At 39.1% G+C, this 16,692-nt stretch overlaps 1 protein-coding gene across 3 annotated transcripts in view; it reads right to left on the reverse strand.

The window, feature by feature from the left end:
• ARHGAP28 (Rho GTPase activating protein 28) overlaps positions 1-16,692 on the reverse strand; it is a 155,625-nt gene that overhangs the window by 53,522 nt on the left and 85,411 nt on the right. For all 3 annotated transcript variants that reach the window (XM_047793753.1, XM_047793752.1, XM_047793751.1), the window contains exons 2-3: positions 11,348-11,550; positions 3,703-3,920 (exon numbers count right to left, since the gene is read on the reverse strand). In XM_047793753.1, coding sequence (XP_047649709.1) covers positions 3,703-3,920; positions 11,348-11,550 — 421 coding nt within the window. The remainder of the gene's footprint in view (positions 1-3,702; positions 3,921-11,347; positions 11,551-16,692) is intronic.

The following is a 16,692-nucleotide window of genomic DNA, read 5'->3' on the forward strand; positions in this document are numbered from 1 at the left end:
AGGGATAGGGAGTTCCCACTGTGGCACAGTGGAAATGAATCCAAGTGGAAATTATGAGGTTGCGGGTTTGACCCCTGGCCTCGCTCTGTGGGTTAAGGATCTGGTGTTGCCGTGAGCTGTGGTGTAGGTCACAGAGATGGCTCGGATCCTGCATTGCTGTGGCTGTGGTGTGGGTCAGCAGCTGTAGCTCCAATTTGACCCCTAGCCTGGGAACACCCATATGCCCCAAGCGTGGCCCTAAAAAAAAAAAATTAAATTAAATTAAATACAGTTGATGGGATAGACAGAAACACAGAACAAAGGTACAAACAAAGGTTAGAAAATAGAACAGAACATTTAAGAGATACTGAGATTCAATCCAAGCAATGCAACAATCATCTAACATTATCATCTAAGATCCAGAAGGAGATAGGAGAAGGGAACAAATACTTGTTTTAAATGTTGGGAGAACATATGTGGAGCCCGAAGGATGAAAAAGCTCACTTAATAGTAACCAGGCTGGATTTTTTTAAAAGGTAAAACTGCTAAGATTTCAAGGTTTCAACAATAAAAATAAAATTCAAAAAGCTTCCACATTTCTATGTAAAGAAATGAGGTTGCTATTGTGCCTCCCCATAGTAACGGTGCGCAAGAGAAGATAAGGGACAAATATCCTCAAAATTCCAAAGAAAAATGGTTTTGAGCCTGGGATTCTATGTGCAAAAATTAAGAAAAGAACTAGTATAATCTACCTATCTATCCTCTAAATTACTTATATCTTCATTTGGTAAGTATAATGGTTTGGATTCACATGCCTAAAATTAATGCAAAATTACCTTCTGCACTTGTAATGTTAAAACTTCATTAAGAAAGTGAAATGGAAACTGTAAGTAATTGTTCTATTAATGCAGGCGAATAATGAGAAAGAAAGAATGAAAGAATAGAAGGGGGTGGGGGATGACGGGGGTGGGGTAGGGAGGAAGTGGAGGTACCCCCACTCAAAGACACACCAGGACAGACACACACTTGGAGCAAGAGAAGGCGGGGGGGAGGAATTAGTGTTCATGCTGTCAAATTCAAGTAGGAAACGTAAAAGTTCAGGCATATTCCTAAGAACTTCCACGTCCATTTACTTGCAGATGCTGAATGTTTTGGGAAAAAGAAAAAAAATCTGTGGAGATGTTTATTAGGCCTTACATATTGTAAATATACCATATTTTTAAAAGGCTTGATTTGTGTGGCTTTTCACATTTTTGACAAAGAGCAACCTGAACTTGGAAGCAGCATAATGCAATGCCAGGCTTGCCCTGACTTCCCAATGCCCCACTTCTCAGGACAGCACAGGACTCAACTCTCTGGATACATGATCCTCCTTTCACCTGCAACCACCCCCCTGCCTCATTCCTCAGTCTCCCTAGAACTGGGGCTCCAGCAGCACAACTGGGAGGGGAGGAGAGGAAGGTGCACAGCAGGAAGAGCTCCGGGGCCAGCCCCCGGCCCACCTTGAACTCAGACCTCTCTCTGCCTTGGCTGGAGTTAGACAACCAACGCTTTATTGCGCTTGCCACTTGCATGTTACGGAAAAGTAAAATATTCTTCATTTTTTTTTATACTTAAGCCCTGATGAGTAAGTGCCCACATGAAGTTTTCCTTTGGGATCTAAGTGAAAGAAGAGGGAGAAGCACTTTTTTGTTGTTGTTTGGTGTGTGTGTGTGTGTGTGTGTGTGTGTGTGTGTGTGTGTGAGACTAAAGAGCAAAGTTTAAGGAAAACTTGAGAGGCTAGTTATGCATTTTCTTGAATAACTGGAGGATTCAGGAGAAGCTATAAACCCTTCTGTATTTTGAGGTTTGCTAGGGAAAAAGAAAAATCTTAGTCTGAAGTAATGAGAAACAGAAATGGGAAAGCATGCATATAGACCAAGTTCTCAGGACTCTCTCAAGATAACAGCAAAATGACCCAGGGAATTTAAACCAGAAGGGTAAACCTTTTCTTTGATAGGCATCTTGTCTGGGACTCAGGTGGCTGGAGCCCTGGCCTGAATTTGTGGGCCTCACCTTTCCTCAGGTGCAGTTCTAGACAATCTCACCTTCCAGGAGGACACTGGTTTCAGGAGGGTGAAAATTCAAACAGCACAGAACTCAAAATGCTCTTACCTCATGTACACCATTATATACAACAGAAGAATCTAGAACTGTGTTGTTCAATACATTGGCTATAAGCCACATGGGACATTTTAGATTCCACTCAATTAAGATTAAATACAAGTAAAATCTCAGTTCCTTACTAGCCACATTTCAAGTGCTAATGCCACATGCGGCTGGGGACTACTGTACTGGACAGCACAGAAACAGATCATTCTCTTCACTGTAGAAAGTTCTAAAGGACAGGGCTATTCCAGGACATTGTTAACACAAATGCAAAGGTTAACTCTGTACATGCGAGCTGCCCATATGATTACTGTACCTAAGAGCTGACTTAGAGATGACCTAACGTAACTCAAACTGCAGACTGTCTTCAGTCACGCTTGCTACCCAACATCCTTGAAGTTTTGATTTATGTCATTATTGATATTACAATGAAACATGAGAAATCGAAATCAAAGTGATTAACTAACTTGCCTCAGGCAACTTGATCTGAGAGTGCAGCAGAATATCAAGTTCCCCTCTTCCTAGATAATAACTACCCCAAAGTTCCAACAATCCTATCTACACAGACCCTGACAGAAGAATTGCACCAGAGTTCCTGTTGTGGCTCAGCAATAACGAATCCAACTAGTATCCAGGAGTATGAAGATTTGATCCCTGGCCTTGCTCAGTGAGTTAAAGGATCTGGCATTGCTGTGAGCTGTAGTGTAGGTCACAGACAGCGGCTCAGATCCTGTGTTGTTATTGTGGTGGCTATGGTGTAGGCCAGCAGCTTCAGCTCGGATGCAACCCCTAGCCTGGGAACTTCAAATGCTGAGGACGTGGCCCTAAAACGCCAAAAAAAAGAAAGGAAAAGAAAAAGAACTGCCAATAAGTATCTCATGCATCAGTGATGTGATTATTTCAATGTAACACTGCAATGCTGCAATCAGTGGGTGAATGAAGGAACTATAAGGCAGAGTTAGCACTAACTCAAACACAGAAACAGGAGGACATGACTCAGCAGCGCCAGAAGTAAAATTGTGGCCAGGGAACTGCCAGGGGATAAGCTGGAATTTTAGACGGCTATTTCTCAGAAAACATGTGATGCTTTCCTTATGGTTTTTTGAATCCTTCTCTGGCCCACTTAATTAATGTCGTATTTTTTGCTTTTTACCACTTGAATTTCTTTGAACATAAAGGCTACCCTGGCCACGCTCCCATCCCCACCCCCAATTAAAACAAATACCCAGACTTGCTCATAACTCTCGGACCCACTGCTCTGGGACTCCTGTGCCCGTCCACAAAGTTTCCATTCAGTGCTTAGATTTAGGTAAAGGCTCCGTGTATCCCATCCACCAAGAGCTGCTCCCGTACCAAAGAAGTTATCCTCCATCTTCGAAAGGAGGGAATGCATTCTGTGTGGAGGGAGGCTGCTCTACGGGGAATAAGCGATAATCACTAATGTTTCAAATTTATAAAATTGTTTTAGTTTCCTCTTAAAGCTAGAACATAGCCAACATTTTCTGGTACATTTTTCCACGTTCGCCTCCCCTACCCCAACCAGAACAAACGTTCAGAGCCATGTCTGTTACTCACAGGGGATTCACTGACTCCAAAGATGTCTCTGACATCCCTGGCAGACTGCTTGTTCTTTTTTCTCAGGGTTTGCGTGTAAGTATTATATCTCTTCTTCACTGCAGCTGCTTGGGTCCGAGTCAAAGTGGAGAGCAAGGCTTTGCCATCCTCTTCCTCATCACCTGAGATCAGGGTGGATAAACCTACATCTTGCAACCACTCTGCTTCAAGTTCTCCTTCTGTAAAATGACATAACCAAGAGAAGGTTAGCATGGTCTTGGGCTGGATGACGTGTGTAAGTTTGGACACATCAGTAAGAAATATCAATAAATAATAAAGGAAGGCCATCCTGGACTTTGAGGACATTATGCCAAATGAAATAAGTCAGACGGAGAAAGACACACACCATACACCATGTGATCTCATTATATGTGCAATTTAGAAGAAAAACAAAAGTCTGAACTCATGAATTCAGAAAACAGATTGGTTGTTACCACAGACAGCAGGTAAGGGGCTGGGTGAAATGGGTAAAGGAGTTTAAAAGATACACACTTCCAGTTGTAAAATAAATGTCATGGAGATGTAACATACATCTTGGGACTATAGTTAATCTTGGTGACTATAGTTAATAATATGCTACTGTTTAGAGTAACAGTAACTTTAAAAAATGTGTAACTATGAGTGACAATGGATGTTAACTACATTTTAGATAACGTTTCACAATGTATTCAAATATCTAGTCATTACGTTGTACATCTAAAACTAACATAATGTTGTATGTCAATTAAACCTCAAAAAATTAAAAAGACCATCCTTTTTTTTTTCTCCAGAGTAATTGTGGGAAAAGACCTCTAAGAATGAATGAAAGGTCTGTATTGTATGTTTTAAATAATTCAAAATTAAAGTATCTTCTAGTAGAGTAAAATTATTTGGCAGAATTGGTAAGGTAATTTTTCCTACTGAAGAGTTACACATAAGCCATATCTGAACAGCCCATTTCAAAACAATGAGAAAACATGAATATTTAAACTAAAACCATAACAGAAAATGAGTAGTTTAATGGTACGCCAGAGAATTTTTTAATCACACAAATGCAGGTTTAAATCCCAACCACAGTTTTAACTGGATAAATAATGTTGGAAAGTCTTACGTATCCATAGGTCTTGAGTTCTCTTGGCAAATCGAAGCAATAATAACCAAAATATTAGGTGCATTATTTAGTCAAGGAATTTATAACAGATGGCAAAATCTGGAAGATAGTATATATTCAATAGGTTTGAGTTCTCTTGCTTTTCCCCTTATTCTGAACATTAGGTAATCTTTCTTTTTTTCAGAAAGCAGTTAAAAGCCTTAAAATTAACCATGATGAAGGAGTTCTCATTGTGGCATAGAGGAAATCAATCTGACTAGTACCCATGAGGATATAGGTTCAATCCCTGGTCTCGCTCAGTGGGTTAAGGATCCGGCATTGCCATGAGCTGTGGTGTAGGTCGAAGACATGGCTCAAATCCTGCATTGCTGTGGCTGTGATGTAGGCCAGCAGCTGCAGCTGCGATTCGACCTCTAGCCTGGGAATTTTCCAAATGTTGTGAGTGCGGCCCTGAAAAGCAAAAAAAAAAAAAAAACACATCATGATGATGACAAATTGCTATTGAAAATCAGATGTGCAAAAACAATAAAAAGTTTGGGCAGTAACAACATCCCATGACAGAAAATCCACTATATTACCTTCTGGGAATTCTACTAAACAAGCATTACCTGAATAAGGTTTATTTAAAGAGCAGATTAGACTGATTTGTAAATAACCTGTCAAATCATCACTCCAGAGGTACTTGACTCTGCATTATTCTATCACTGGTTGGTGGACAAAAGCCTTCTGAAGTCTATATATACAGTTCCAATTCCTTTTGCTACCAAGCCTTCTGAAGTCTATATATACAGTTCCAATTCCTTTTGCTACCTTGTTTTTATTGCTCGTTTGCTTTATAAGTCGTCCCTTTAAAAGAAAATGCAAAGGTAAACTTGGCTTTGGTAGCCCGAATCTAAAATAATAAACCTCTTAGAATGTATATATGTTTCTGTGACTGGGTCACCTTGCTGTACAGTAGAAAATTGACAGAACACTGTAAACCAGCTATGATAGTAAAAATAAAAATAAAAAATAAAATAATAAACCTTTTAAATTATGACTTGGCAGTCTTCCTTTACTTAAGCATTAGATAAGATTTCCACTTTTTAAAGACACAATTTATAAATGTAATTTAATCCTGAAATTTAAAAAACCGGATTTTTCCCCCATTTACTCCCTCCCTCTGTAAGCAATAATTAAAGAGTGGGAAGAAGGAGTACTTTGTAAGGTCAGCTAACATCCACTAAGGTGCAAATGGTCTCAGTCCTTGGACTCAGACCGCAGAATACCTAGAACGTATATTTTCTGTAGGAAAGAAACGCCTTACAGAGAGATGAGTGTTACTCCTTTTTGCTGAACTGTGGACAAGGTAAGCCTGTGTTCATTACCCCAGCTGCCAAATGTGTAACCTCACAGGAAACACCTCTGTGACTTCCAGCTCCATATGTCCAATTGCCTCCTCAATATCTACTTGGCTCTACTAGTCATATAGCAACCTCGACGTGTTCAAACCTGCACACACTCATCCCTAAATGCATGAACTCCACCATCCATCTAATTTAGCAAAAGCATGGAACCCAGGAGACATTACTGACAGCTCCTTCTCTTCTGTACATCAATACATCACTAACTCCCTAGATACTACCTTCTAATTATGTCTCAGAAGTGCTCATCTTTCTCTGTCTCCTCTGCTTGTGACCCTGGTCCAAGCACCATCTCTCACCCAAATGGCTACAACAGCTTCCCAACAGTTCTTTCCATTCTTGGCTCCCTTTCCAATCCTTTTTCCATATTGTAACTAAATTCCTCCTTTCACAATGCAGACATGAACCGATTACCCCTTTCTAAAATAGTGCCAAAATTTTCCCTTGCTCATAGGATTAAGACTAAAACCCTTAACATGGCCCACAGGGTATGTAGCCGCACCTTTCTGGCCATACCTTGTACCATGCTCTCCTCATCCTCACTTCTTTAGCCACACTGGTCTACTTCTGGTTCCTCAAAAGCACTATGCTTTAGTTTGTAATAAGGCCTTTGGATATGCCAATCCTTGACCCCCCTAATTATTGGCCATTTAGGGCTGCAGATCTCAACATATACATTCATTCCTTTTTTCCCCTGAACACTCTGGATAAGGTCAAGTCCTACTGATGTCTGTCCCGACACTTCTGTATTTCTTTCTCCTTCAAATAATATTCCCCCCTAAAAATATATAGTTATATTATTTCAAAAATTACTTTCTCTTCCACTAGATTATAAATACCATGAGAGAAAAAAAAATGTGCCTTTATTAATAACTCTAACACCAAAATCTTGCATAGTACTTGCAGAATATATACACATATTGGTTTAATTCCTTAATTAATTAACTTTCAGTTAAAATATATACTTAAGGAATTATTCTAAGTCAGAAAATGATGAATATAAGGCATCATCTTTAAAAATAAATGTAGCTATTATATATGCCATTCTGAACTGGATTCTTTTCTTATAAAAGATACTATGGGGAAAACTGGCAGAATTTAAATGCATTATTTGGACCAGATAATAATAATATATCCAAAATAAGTTCTTCTTTTTTTTTTTTGGTCTTTTTAGGGCCATACCTGTGGCATATGGAGGTTCCCAGGCTAGGGGTTAAATCAGAGCTACAGCTGCTGACCTACACCACAGCCACAGCAATGCCAGATTCAAGCCACGTCTATGACCTACACCACAGCTCCCAGCAATGCTGGATCCTTAACCCACTGTGTGAGGCCAGGGATCGAACCTGTGTCCTCATAGATGCCAGTCAGATTCGTTTCTGCTGAGCCACAATGGGAACTTCCAAAATAAGTTCTTGATTTTAATATATATACCATTACTATTTAGACAATGGCTCACTCTCTCTATATGGATCCATATATATGCTTATGTATATCTATATATATATGTATATCTTTATATTTATATAAAAGAGAGACCCCCCAAAAAGGGGGAAAATTAGACAAATCTGCAATTATCAAAGTTGAAGATTTTTATGTCATCTATCAGTAATTGATAGAATAGACAAAAAGTGTACATTTATATGTATTCACAATATGTATATTTATATATGCATATTAAATACTTAAAGACCTAAAGTTCTTGGGAGTGTTAGGACATTAGGTTGGCAAGTTACTCTCAAAAGGTCAAATGGGTCCAGAAAAAAAGGTTGTTTGCACTATACTTGATATTCTTCTGTAAGTGTGCAATTATTTCACAGTGAAAATATATGAGACTTATATATACAATGCTGTACTGATGGTAGCATAACATATGCAGATGCTATGCATATAACAATAATATAAAGTGTTGGACAGGAAAGGAAGGAATTGTACTGCTGTAAAATTCCTGCATTTTGTATGACAAAGTTTAACATTTATTCCAAGTATACTGCAATAAATTAGAGATAAATATTATAATACCTGAGCTGTCACTAAAAATCGAAGCAGTACAGCTGAAATGATACAAAGAAATTACAAAAAATATGAAAAAGAGAGAGTAAAAAAAATGATATACCACACAAAGAGTGACCTTAAGAAACCCAGAGTAACTATATCAGTATTAGACAAAGTAGACTTCAAGACAAGGACTATTACTAGAAATATTGAAAAATGTCATTTATAATGATAAAATGGGCTGGTTCAATAAGGAGGGATGACAATCATAAATGTATATGTATCTAATCACATAGTTTCAAAATATAAGGAGCAAAAACTGAAAGAATCAAAGAGAAAAGTAGAAAAATACACAGAATTAGAGATTTTTAATAACCTTCATCAGTAATTGATAGAAAAAAATCAAACATTAAGAAGATCACACTAACTTTGATCAAATGTACTAACCACCTTGATCTAATGGGTGTTTTTAGAGCACCATACCACTCAATAAAGATAGAGCATGTCCTTTTTAAGTGTACATGGAACTTTGATCAAGACAGACCATATGATAGGCCTTAAAATAGGTTTAAATAAATTTCAATGATTGAAACTTACAAACTATATTACTTAATCATAATACAATTAATTTAGAAACCAATAATGATGGGATGTCTAGAAAATTCCCCACTATTTAGAATTTTAAATATAAACAAGAAAATGAGAAAACATTTAAAACTGAATACTAATGAAAATAAAACAGCGAAATTTGTGGAACAGAGGGAAAGCAGGGCTTCAAGGAACTGTTCATAATCAAAATGATAAAAAAAAAATAAAACTAACGGTCTAGGATTCTACCTTAACAAGATAGAAAAAACAAGCAAATTAGACACAAAAGTCATACATGCAGGAAACACAGAAATCAAAATGCAAGTAAAACATGTGAAAAAGTTCAACATCCATTTACAATATTCCCACAAAACTAGGACTAGAAGGCCATTGATAAAAAGCATCTATAAAAAATTTACAGTTACAATCACTTTTAACGATGCCCATCTCACCCTTTCCTGGCAAAACTAGGAACATAGCAAGGATGTGAACTGTCACCACTTACTTTTACACAGCTTATACTGGAGGCCTTAGCAGTACACTAGAGCAAGACAAAGATAAAAATAAAAATAAAAACAGGAAAGTCAGAAAGGAAAAAGTAAAACTGTCCATATTCATAAAAGATCTATTTGTGTAGAGAATCCTAAGAAATCTAGTGGTAGACAACTTCTGGTAAGTGAATTTTAAAAAGGTAATGGAATATAAGGTAAAGTTATAAAAATCAATTGTACTTCTATGTGCCAGTTGCAAACAACTGCAACGCGAGAGAGTTCAAGGAATGAGAAAGATACCCAGTCAAAAGACCTCGCTAAGAAAATGAATAGGCAAGCCACAGACAGTGAGAAAATATTTGCAAAATGTATATCTGACAAAAGACATATCCAGAATGTATGAAAAATTCATACAGGTCAATAATAATTTTTAAAAATAGTCAAAAGATTTCACAAAGCAAGATATACCCAATAAGAAAAGGAATTCACTATTACTACACCAGATGAATCTCAAAAATATGTTCCATGAAAGAAGTCAAACTGTAATCTATGCTGCGAAAACATCACAACTGTGGTTGTCTCTGGCCAGGGACAGCAAGTCATGATGAGACTGGGAAAACCATGAGGAAATTTTCTGAGTTGTTATCTGATAACTGAAATGTTATCTACCTTGATTAGTGCGAGGTTACAAAATTAGCATTTGTCAAAACTCATTGAATTGCACAGTTAAGATCTGGGCATATGCTTCAAGGGAAAAAAAAATCAGTAAAACAAATTTCAAACTCTAGTTAGTAGGTATGCTTTTGTCGAAGTTTATGTTGGCAAACCTGAAAATATTGTCTATATACGCCAGGCTTGAGCAAATGAAAAAATATACTGAGGAAAATAAGAACTAGGTTTCTCATTATTGGAGAAGGGAGTTACAAATACAGAAAAAGGGATGCCAACAAGGAACTCTGTGGTGTTGGATTGGAATTGGAGGTTATCATCACAAACTCGTGATTTGAATGCAGATAGCTGGCTAGACAGCAAGAAAAACGAAGTGGAGAATAAGAGGTACTTTCCATTATGTGTCTTTCCAGATCCGAAAAGGCAAAATATAAGGATGTAAGTAAAAGGAATAAAAACACCCTTCACTGACAGAGGATGGTTCCCTTGAATGGATTCTCATAAAATGTGTGGTAGGACTTTTTGTTTCTAATGCTAAGTGAAAAATCCTAATTGTGATAGATCTAAAAGATAGAGAGTTTTTCAGAAACCTAAGAAAGATAGACTTGTAGCCAAGGGAAGGAAGAATGAAAAAGTTTTTAAACTTTCAGTTTATCTTGATAGATGTCCTGAGGTTCATCATTGGCTAAAGAAAACAATCTTAGGTAGATACCTACTAACCCCCCTTCAGACTTTCCTATGTATTTACTTGTTGGTAGGTAGCACCTGGAGGAGACAACCTATGCTTTTAATCCCAGATGAGTCATTTTGCTCTTTTTGAAATTAAGGACAATTATACTTTGGGGGGGGTGGTCTTTGAACTTCTGTTTAATTTCACTGGAAATTAGTCATTGACATACTTGATGATAGCTTTTATTTTGTGAAGGATAAGATTATCCATTCTCTAAATATGTAATATCTACTAGTAAATGCTTCAAAGTCAAATATTTTTTCCTTCAGAATTATGCTGGCAATTTTTTTTGCTGTCTCTCCCTCTCTTTTGTGCACAAATGTAAAAGCCATTACAGTCAGAATACTCAATCTGCCAGGTGACTGTGAACTGAATCAACAGGTCCAGCGTCCCTAAGTGGTGATGGATGAGGAGTCATTTTGGACTGTGCTGACAGCCCTCCTTCAGGTCACGTCACCTTGGATGGGAGCCACCCGGAGCCAGGCCAGCAGACAGAAGTCAGTGGGAGCAAGGAGCTAGATGCCAAATTCTACTGATTCATTTCGTAAACCACCAGTGGAATGATTTCTCCCTTTCCAATGGAAGAAGACAGAGCATACGTGGAAAGATGGCACAAAGGAAAGCAAATCTAGCACCTTACCATCCAGGGGCTTGACCTCGGCCGGCGAATGCTCATCCTGACCTCCCATGCTATTCTCTTTGATGCTTTCAGTTTCCCGCCAGAAATCCTCCAGGGAGGTGCTGTCTACAGAGGCCTGCGAATTGGAGCGGCTGAACGCAGGGGGTTGTAGGGATTCATTGGAGAGCATCCTGTTAATTCTTCGGCAGCGAGGGATGGACTTTCTGAGGAAAGAATTGTATCTGTGAGTGACAATCACTATCTCATGTTAGCAATCACGTGATTAAATTCAAGTGTGAAATCAATGGAGAGATGGAGTGTGACAGAAAGGGTTTGAGGGAATAATTGCCAGTCAGTGGTGGCCCCATCCTTTTCATTCTCTGTAATTCATGATGACTCTGTGGCCATGTGGGATTACCACAGAAAAATAGTTTTTTAAAAATAATTTTCACACACTCATAAAGTAGGAAGTTAATATTGGCCAAAAAAAAAAAAAAAGGAACAAAGAATTGGCGAGGATGTGGAAAACCTGGAACCTTCTTCATTGCTGGTGCAAATGTGAAATGGTACAGCCTCTGTGGAAAACAGCATGGAAGTCCCTCAAAAAAAGTGAACAGAGAACTACCGTACAATCTAGTAATTCCACTTCAGTCCGACTTCTGGGTAAATACCCAAAAGAAGTGAAGCAAGGTCTTGAAGAGATAATATGTAACATTTGTGTTCATAACACTATGACTCACAAGAGCCACAAGGTAGCAGAAACCTAAATGTCCATCCACTAACAGACAGATGGATAACCAAAGTGTAGCAAATACATACAATAAAATATGATTTAGCCTTAAAAAGAAAGGAAAACTTGACACATGCTACAACATGGGTGAACCTTGAGGACATCATGCTAGGTGAAACAGAAAAATAAATGCTGTATGATCCACTTATATGAGGTACCTAAAGTCATCAAATTCATAGAGACAGAAAGTAGAATGCTGGTTTTTAAGGGTCTGTGGGGAAGAGGACATGGAGAGTTACCGTTTAATGGGTACAGAGTTTCATATTTACAAGATGAAAGAGTTCTGGAGGTGAATGGTGACAATGGTTACACAATGGTGTGAATGCACTTAACACTACTAGAATGCAGATTAAAGTTGTTGATATGGTAAATTTTATCTGTGTATTTTACCAGAATTTAAAAATAAATATAAATTTTAAAAACTTTTTTTGTCTTTTTAGGGCCACACGCATGGCACATGGAGGTTCCCAGGCTAGGGGTCGAATCAGAGCTACAGCTGTGGGCCTACACCACAGCCGAAACAACTCAGGATCTGAGCCGCATCTGCGACCTACTCCACAGCTCACAGCAATGCTGGATCCTTAACCCACTGAGCGAGGTCAGGGATCGAACCGGCATCCTCATGGATACTAGTCCAGTTCGTTAACCACTGAGTCACAAGAACTCCTATTTTTAAAATTTAAGGGTAAGTTTTTTTTAAGTTAATGAGCTACTGAGAGGAAATAAACCATGACATTAAATGGGAAAACTCTATATTTGGATGGGGAGGTGGGACACTGGCCCAGACCAGAGACCTTCACTCAATCTGGGAGAAATGGATCGCCACTAAGGGAAGGGTCCAACTGCTGAGGGAGGTGGTGTAGGCTCCAGTTATCACCAAACAGCACAATTGCCTGAGGACAACAGCTGAACAAGTTAGGGTGCAGCTCCAAGGGTAACTTCCTCTGGGGTTGCTGCAAGGGCTAAATGAATCAGCACATGTAAAGCATTTAGGACATAAAGACATCCAACGGATGCTAGTTTTAAAAAAAAGGCACAGGAGTTCCCACTGTGGCGAGCAGAAACGAATCTGACTGGGAACCATGAGATTTCAGGTTTGATCCCTGGCCTTGCTCAGTGGGTTAAGGATCCAATGTTGCCGTGAGCTGTGGTGTAGTTCACAGATGCGGCTCAGATCCTGCGTTGCTGTGGCTGTGGTGTAGGCTGGCAGCTGCAGCTCTGATTAGACCCCTAGCCTGGGAACCTCCATATGCTGTGGGTGTGGCCCTAAGAAAAGCAAAAAAAAAAAAAAAAAAGGCACAGTGGGGGTGATAGATGTCAAAATGTTGGACTTCTGAGAGATTCTGGAGATTTACATAAAAATAAAATATTTTTATGTGAGGTGGTGGATGTGTTCACTACCCTTATTACACATGTATTTAGCAATCTACATATGTATCAAATCATCAGGTCATACACCTTAAATTTACCCACTGTCATACATCAATTACATCTCAATAAAGCTGCAAAAGTTAAAAACTGTTTGACTTCCATGATACATGATTGACAAATACTACACTTCTTAGAAACAGACTGTTTGATTAACTGGAACACTTCAGTCCCCAGCCAGGAAGAACAACTGAATTACTTGACATAGCACAAGCTTCTGTCCATAGTCTTCCATGACTTTTTGCTTTTTAATTTTCCATTTGGAATGCGTATGTAACTCCAGTCAGAGAACTCCTCCAAGCTCACCTTCTTCTCCTTGGATCCACTGGAATTAAACAAAAACCCCTTAATCCATGTGTGGTCAGAGCTGTTCCACCCAAAAGAGGGACTCCTGATGGAAAGAGTAATGAATGGCACAGTCATGTCCAATGGTGGCATTCTTACTCGCTTCGGACAATTACATTTTGATATTCAGAGCAGCCAGTGATTGCTACCAAATTCAGCCAGGTCCTACGGCATAGGTAAAGTGCACTGATGTGCATGAAAATACAAAAAAAAAAAGAGGAAAATAACAAAAATTCTATGTGCTCATATTGTCTACACCTCTAGGAATCCTAAATTTCTCTATCACTTTTAGTAGAAATTTGTGGAATTTGATCATTGCTCCTGAGACTGGACCAGACTGTGTAAGTTCTAGCTCTGCAGTGAGATAACCAATTTATTTTTAAAACTCCCTAAAAGCATTTTGGGAGAGTATGAAATATCTACTTTTATTTTTTATACTTTTCTGAGTGACAAAAATAATTTTAGGCAGCTGTGTTTGATAACTGGGTGATAAAGAGTTCTTCCCTGAATTCTTTATAGTTTGACAAGACATATGAAATCAACACAGGTTATCAAGACAGTCACTGCTCCTCTTATTATTTTTAGGCTTTTAAGCCTTTTCTTTTTTTGCAACAAGCCCAATACTGAAAACCAAAAAAAAAAAAATTCATAGAATTCTAGAATATCAACATCAATTTCTGGGAATAAGGGAAGGACGGGATTAAGATGGCAGAATAGAAGGACTGGACCTCAACTTCTCTCCTAAAAACAACAAAATTCACAACTAAAGACTGACTACACTTCACCAAAATGGACCAGAAACCTTAAAAAAGATACCCCACTCCAGAAGAAAAAGAGGAGGCCACATCAAGAGGTAGGAGGGGCAATTTCACAATATAAACAACCCCATATCTCATGGGTGGGAAGTTCCACAGACTGGAAACTAACTGGTTCACAGAGACTCACCTACAGGAGTGAGAGTTCTGAGCCCCACATCAAACCCTCACATGTGGGGATCTGGCACAGGGAGAAGGAGCCCCGGAGCATCTGGCATTGAAGGCCAGTGGGGCTTGTGGGCAAGAGCTCCATGGGACTGGGGGAAACGGAGACCCCATTCTTAAAAGGCGCACACAGACTTTCACGTGCACTGAGTCCCAGGGCAAAGCAAAGTCTCCAAGGGAATCTGGGTCAAGCCTGACCGCAGTTCTTGGAGGACATCCTGGGAAAACAGGGGTGAATGTGGCTTGTTGTGAGGGAAGGACATTGAAAGCAAAGCTCTTGGGAATATTCAGCAGCAGTGCCTTTCTCTGGAGGTGGCCATTTTGGGAAAATCTGGCCCCACCCGTCAGCCAGCCTCTGAGAAGCCCCAGGGCAAACAACAACCCAGGTGGGATCACAGCCCCACCCCTCAGTAAACAGGCTCCCTAAAGACCCCTGAGGCACACAGTTGCCTCTAATCCCATCCAGAGACTAAGCCCCACCCACCAGAGGGATTAGAATCAGCTCCTCCTACCAGGGAGCAAGCATCAGCCCCTCCCATCAGGAAGCCTACACCAAGCCCCCATACTGACTTCAGCCACAGGGGGGCAGACATCAGAAGTAAGAGAGGCTACAACTCATTATCTGTAAGAAGGTCACCACACCAAAAACCTATAAAAATGGAAAGACAGAGAACTATAACTCAGATGAGGGAGAAAGAAAAAACCCCAGAAAAACAGCTAAGCCATGAGGAGATTCTCAGCCTCCAGGAAAAAGACTTTAGACTGTTGATGCTGAAGAAGATGTAAGGCATTGGAAATAAACTGGAGGCAAAGATGGATAATTTACAGGAAACACTGACCAAAGAGATACAAGATATAAAACTTAAACAAGAAGAGATGCAAAATACAATAACTCAACATCGACTTCTGTAAAAGTGTAACCAATTACCACTGCCCTCCATGTGCCATATTCAGAAAAATCATACAGATGTCTTAAACTCCTCTAGTTCTAGTTTTTTTAATGTTTACTCTTAATAAAGAATATGATTGACTCGTAAACAATTCAGTCTTAACAGAAAACATGGAGTAAGTTTTTAAAAATTATAAGATAGTATATTACAAGCATAAAAGTTTAAATATACAATTTTTAAAGCAGCAACTGAAGGTCTTCTCCCATCTGTATCACATGATATCGTTCTATGAGCTGTTTTGCTTTTCCCCACTCAAAAACAGGTCAGAGCTACCTTTTCCATGCCAATATAGAGATATCATCTCAATAGCTGCACAGAGCAATTTATCTTAGAAAGTAAGCAAAAATGCAGATGTAACGAAGCACTGAAAATGTTTTAAGACGTGAGAACTTTGGGAAATAATAAGTGAATCTTAGAAGATGAGGAGCATATATTTTTAGGGCTAATAAGAATTATCTTAGTCATGGCTGAGTTCCTCACTCATGCGAAGGTCATGTTGGTGGAACCTGGGAGAAGAGAACATCATCAACCTCGGCTGGGACAAGGGGATCCGATGTGAAACACAGGTCATGACCGTCTGCGCAACACACTGGTTTCTGCTGAGAGAATCCACCCAAAGAATTCTTTAATTGCAGTGGTCAACTATTTTTTTTGGCAATCAGGTCAGACAACATTTTTGAGAAAAGCACATTTGGAAGAGTTCTCACTTTTTTCATTAGGGGTCCAAATATTTCCCCCTTCATCCCAGGGCGGAGCTGGGACCATGACCTTCCAGTCTTGAAGTATTACATAACCATGATGCTCCAATCCTGGGACAAGCCTCACAGCTTCATAACTCACCATATTAGGATAAACAGAGCTTAAGCCACATCA

The sequence above is a fragment of the Phacochoerus africanus genome, chromosome 8, assembly GCF_016906955.1.
Source record: "Phacochoerus africanus isolate WHEZ1 chromosome 8, ROS_Pafr_v1, whole genome shotgun sequence".
Classification (NCBI taxonomy): domain Eukaryota; kingdom Metazoa; phylum Chordata; class Mammalia; order Artiodactyla; family Suidae; genus Phacochoerus; species Phacochoerus africanus.